The 6,000-nt window shown below is 39.6% G+C and overlaps 1 protein-coding gene across 2 annotated transcripts in view; it reads right to left on the minus strand.

Annotated features, from left to right (window-relative positions):
* Positions 1–2,805, minus strand: part of SYT1 (synaptotagmin 1) — a 178,661-nt gene extending 175,856 nt beyond the window's left edge. For both annotated transcript variants that reach the window (XM_074984015.1, XM_074984014.1), the window contains exon 1: positions 2,634–2,805. In XM_074984015.1, the coding sequence (XP_074840116.1) occupies positions 2,634–2,805 (172 nt within the window). The remainder of the gene's footprint in view (positions 1–2,633) is intronic.
* Positions 2,806–6,000: the final 3,195 nt, after the last annotated feature.

Genomic DNA, 6,000 nt, shown 5'->3' on the forward strand with positions numbered 1-6,000 from the left:
CTTCTAAGAGCCTAATAAGCCGTAGAAGTGTTGGTAATGCTGCTGGACAATATTGTTCTCCCATAGTCTGGAAAATTCTCTCATCCAGCACTGGTCATGTCCCAAGGGTGCTGGATTAGAGAGGTTCAACCTGTACTGGATATGGGCACATTGTTTACCAATATAATTATACTGGTTCAGTCCTATGCCTTAGCAGCCAAAACCTTCTCTCTCACTCTGGCCGTATCTACACGTGCCCCAAACTTCAAAATGGCCACGCAAATGGCCATTTCGAAGTTTACTAATGAAGCGCTGAAATGCATATTCAGCGCTTCATTAGCATGCGGGCTGCTGCGGCGCTTCAAAATTGATGTGCCTTGCCGCTGCGCGTCGCGTCCAGACAGGGCTCCTTTTCGAAAGGACCCCGCCTACTTCGAATTCCCCTTATTCCCATCAGCATTTTGGTGGCTTTGCAAATGTAACTTGCTGGAAACATGGGCACATACAGGTGCTATGCAGCACCTGAACTGAGGTTTGGAAAATGTCAGTGATGCTGACATAATGGACTTAGACATATATCTGGTCGCTTGCATGTCTCAGTCCCTTCAAAGAGCTAGCCTATAGCTTCTCTGTGCCTTGGCTGCCCAGTTACAACATGGGGATAATAATGCTCACAGGATAACAAATACAGTAAGGATTGAGGCACTCAGGCTCTCATGATGGGGGATCTATATTACTGCGTAATATAGCATGGGTGCATCAATTTTCTCAAGAAACTTCTCTGTGCTATTCAACCCTCTTTTGGGGAAGGGGTAGGAGGCATATCTTGGGAACACAACAGACTTCACTGAAGCTGTTCTCTCTAATTTTTTACATCTGTGGATGGAATAAATTTTGTTATGTGCACCAGGACATATGCAGATGTCTCCACCAATAAAAACACATGCTACTAGTCGTGGGCAGCTGTGGGCTCTCTGCTAATCAGCTGGATGGCACCTGAATCTCTCCTGGATGGCCGCCCATGTGCTCAGCTTACAGGGAACATTGTTTTTTCTTCCAAAATAATGATCTGGTGGAAATTTTGTGAGGGAAAAAATGTATCATCTTCTATCCCCATGCACAGATTTTTCCTGGGAGAGGAATAACCTAAAGAACAGATAATACAGATGAAAATGACCAAACTGGTCATCTCATCCACTTCCATCAGCAAGCAGGAATACAGACAGTTGGCTTAACTGAATTCTTTAGAGGCTTGCCAGAGATCCTGGTACTCTGCATGCAATACAGCCCTTTTTTCATCCATTCTAAAACTGTACTACAAAACGGTATTTCTCTAAGAGTTAACTCAGGTTGTAAGAACAAGTCATGTTGAAACTGTTAAGGTACAGACATTTGTCATTTTCTGTGTATTATGAAAAGTCACATGAAATGTAGAATTTTTAAAAAAAATTCCAGCAAGTAAGGTTAGAAAATAACAGTAGCCAATCCTCCTTCGTCCATAACACTCTGCCCCATCAGAGCTTTTTATTCAAATATAAAGCTAATGCTCAATATTAGGCTATCCCTTTGTTTTCATTGTTATTTTAAAAAGGAAGAAGGCATGCACTTCAAGTTAATGTATGTCTATGGACTCTATTCCCATACCTGCAAATTACAGAATTTTGCATAGTACAACCATTCATGCTGTTAGTCATATTAACATGAAGCTGAAAAATAGAGGTACGGCCTATACAAAATTCTAGGCTGCCTCATTTAGATAACACCATGCACTATAAAGGAAACAATAAAGATCCTCAAATGTTACCATTTTCCTAAATGTTTGTTCTTTTTTTGTTTTTCCTAATAGTTTTGTTTTCTCTTAGATATTATCAGGCAATTTTGTCTGAATGTGATCCATGCTGGACTGTGCAGATTACCAAACTAATGACATGCAGCCTTCTTGCCACTGTAAGACCTCTATTCTTGCAAGTGGGAATTTGGAGTGACAGACCAAAGCTGTTTGCTATCAATTTAGTAAAAATTGCATCTGCCAGATTGCCAAGATCCATTTCAGAGACAAAAATCGATTAATATTCTGATTTGTTACCTGTCATTATTAGTCACACTATATTATACCTATGCACAAGTTTTAACCTCTAAAAAGAAAAAAAAATCTATTCTGTTAAATGTAAAGCTTTATCAAACATGCTTTTAATTTGCTTGCAGTATCTACTTGCTAATATTTTAAGAGTATGGATACTGTTACGATAGCTGCTATTAAATAAACTTTCTCAATTTGAGTTTAGAAAAGTATCAAAATGACCTATTTGTGTGAAATGAAAGGGAATTCTATAACTATTATATGTAATATCACCTCAGAAATACTTATAATATTTTATTGATTATATTTTATTTTCAGCTTTTGGAACCTACATATTATTATTATTATTATTATTATTATTAATATACACATATATGTTGTAAAGAGGCTTGGTCTTATAATAATGTTATGGAAATTATGTAACTATATAGTTAATATATTAGAAAATGAAAACATAATTAACCAAGTGTTAGCTTTCCTGGTACATCAACTCGACTTGTCAAAAGTCCCACCTATATTGTTTTACTATTTCCTAGTTAAACTGTGGAAATATTAGCAGCAGCTTTTTACTTACATGGAATTTTATTCAGTTCATTCATAAACTTCTCCTTCAACTTTGAAAATGCATCTTCTTTTCCACCTCCTGCTCCAGGACTGGCTGGTTCTGTGACATTAATTGGCAGTGAAGCTGCAATGGTGGTGGCTGGTGGTGCAGCCAGGGCCTCATGACGACTTTCACTCACCATTTTCGTTCCCAGGGAAACAACAACTGGAAAAATAGAAACCAAAGAAAATATTTAAATAGTTAAAATGGTTCTGATATCAACAGGTCTCAAAAAGACAGGGCATCAATTGATATTCCCGCTTACTTGGTAAATATCACATCATTAGCATATTGCTTCTTGTTGGTTCATACAATATTTATCAGACTACAGGGAAGCGTCCTTTCCAGAGGTAGTATCAGCTGTAGTCATTACCTTATGATCCTTCTCCAACACTGCTGAGTTTTGAACTGTTGAAACTGTTAGATGCTGCATGGTTGCTATAACTCTTGTGTAGACTTAAGCTCTTTGCCCTTTAATTTTGAAAACGTAAGTAAACTCTGTGACAGGAATTCAGGATAAACAAACAGTCTATTGTGTTTACAGAATTGTTCATGTGTTTGTGGGGGGTGAGAAGAGTCAGAGCCAAGAAATTATATTGATGTAAGTAAAACATCTCACAAATTTCTTGCAAAACCAGTAATGTACTGTTGTACCCTGTTAAGCAGAACTGAACATAATACAGAACTTGGTTAGCATTCATCCTTGAGCCTTGCTTTCTGAAAGTAACTGCTCTTCTAATAATTTCCTATGACATTTGCTTCAGACCATGTTATCTTAAATTTATTCCCTTGTTTCACCAGTGCATTCATGAACTATATGAGATAGTTAACTGAAGCCAGATTGAAGCACCTACAATGTTGATGCACTTATGCTCCTACATTAACAAAGTTATAATGCAATGTTTATTTTATGGGCATTCTGCAGACCCTTTACTTGAACTATTGGAGAAAGCAAAGACTTGTTACGGGGCTCAGGTGGCACAATTTTAGTGTCACCCGAGGTTTGGGTGAAGTGTTTGCCTTGGTTCTGAACACATTGTACTCATGTTCCACTGTGTCCTAAATATCTTTGATTTGACTAATAATTCTTCATTTTTGATTTCAGAAACCCAGAGGGAGAGGGGATTTGAGAGATAACAATCATTCATTATTGCTCTGAGTGTACAATCGCTCTCATAATCTCAAAAGGAACTTGGCCTACAGCCTTCCATAGAGAAATTTAAATAACCACCAAATGAACAAAATGAAATACTGTATATGAAAATGAAGTGAGCAAAAAAAGAAAAAAACCCTTTCTCTTAGCCCATGCATAAATCTAAACCCATATCCTTCTCACCTTATGTCATAGGCATCAGTTGGTCGATACAATTTAGTGAAGCAATCAGGATTGACTCTTTGTTTATTTTTATAAGCCCGATTCAGGAAGTCACTTTAGTACAAGTCTAACTTTGAGCATGGGTAATGCCATTGAATTTGTTCGGGTTACTCACACATTTAACATTTGGACATGCATTTAAGGGACTTCCTAAATCAAGGCCAAAATCTAGCATTTCCAGTCTATGACAAGGATGGGACTAAAACATAGAATTTGTTTAGCTGTACGGAAGTAACTCAGGCCTGAATGCAAAAAAAAAAAAAAAAAAAAGGGGAGTTAGGCATTGTGATCACAGTGCCTAACTAGAGTGCTTAGAAAAATCATCATTATTCACAAAGCCAGAGTTGGATGCCCAGGGCCCTGAACAATAAATGGATAGAGATAGGAGCCTTAGATGGCCATCTACAAAAGTCAGCACGCAAGGTAGCCAATCAGCAGTGATGAATAATGAGATTTGTGCTAAGCCGCTTTCTTCCCAGGGAGGTAAGTGCCTAATTTGAGATGGCAGCAAGGCACCTATTTCTGGGAGCAATTCTTGTCTATAACCTTTCCCCTGCTGTTTTTGCATGAGGCTGGTGAGGGTGAGCACTTCCTCCCTCACAACATTTAGCACTTTACTTAGGGTACTCAACTGTGATGTTGGAAACCCTCAGTTCAATTCTTCCCTTACAGGATGGGGAGAAAGCAGTTGTCTGGGATGAGTGCTCTAACCACTGGGATATGGGATATTCTGATGTGGGGCTCTCTCAACCTTTCTGGTTGAAGCTGTTGCACTCTGGACACGTGGTTAGAGTCATTGGGCTATGAAGACTGTATCTTTAGTCGTCCATGCCGCAGGTGAGAGCTCCACCACTCATCTATAAATTCATTTGTGTTTATGTTTGTGCCTTCATTTATATTCTCTCTCACCCCACCATTCCCTTGAGACTGGAGATGAGTTCGTGGCATGTTGTGTGCACTGGTGGGTGTCCGTTAGTTTGGTTTTTGTTTTGTTACAGTGCATTTGTTTGTTTTAGGGGCACTGTTGGTTCTCCCTATTTTCCTTAGGTAGGGATCCTTCAGAGGCCCCACTTCAAATGGATTTAGCCATTTGACTGGCAAATATGCTGTTTATTGGGTGTCTGATCTCTCCTGCACTGGGGAGACTGTGATGCTGAGTGTGGGTAAGGTTATTGGCTGTGCTAATATAAAATCTGCCTCTCAAAAGTGCAAATCTGTAGTGCTTCTCCTGGTCCAGGAACAGTTTGTGAATTGTTTGGTACCAGAGAGACTCTGGGTCAGGGAGTCCATGCTTTCCTCTGCTAAAATACTTTTCCCCAGAGTCCCATATGGCCTTCCCAATGAGATGCTAGTGTCTGCTGTCTCCCATTCTGGGAAGGCAGTTTCTGCTGTTAGGGTATTTCTGTTAGCCTGCAAGAACCCAAGTGTGAGGCATGCTATGCCATTCCGGCACCAGACTTATGGGGTTCTAAATAATCCTTAATAGTTCTTGAACTCATTTTTAAAGTACCACACAGATGGAGTGGATTGTACAGAATTTGCTACCTCTGAAAACATTAAGGCTGTGTCTACACTAGCCCAAAACTTTGAAATGGTCCTTTCCAATTTTTGAAAGGACCCCAGCTACTTCAAAGTCTCCTTATTCCTATCTGCTCATAAGAATAAGGGGACTTCAAAGTAGTCGGGGTCCTTTCGAAAAGGAGCCCCATCTGGACGAGCCACGTGGCAGTGAGCCGCATCAATTCAAAGTGCTGCAGCCACCCGCATGCTAATAAGGTGCTGAATATGCATTTCAGCGCTTAATTAGTAAACTTTGAAATGGCCATTTGCATGGCCATTTCAAAGTTTTTGGCTAGTGCAGACGTAGCCTAAATGTTTTTTGTGCAATGGCCCACATCATTTGAAGGGTTCCTGTCCACTCCTAGCAATGAAGCCTCTGGTAAGAATGTGGCACCTGAGAAT

The sequence above is a fragment of the Carettochelys insculpta genome, chromosome 1 (genome assembly GCF_033958435.1).
Source record: "Carettochelys insculpta isolate YL-2023 chromosome 1, ASM3395843v1, whole genome shotgun sequence".
In the NCBI taxonomy this organism is placed as follows: Eukaryota; Metazoa; Chordata; order Testudines; family Carettochelyidae; genus Carettochelys; species Carettochelys insculpta.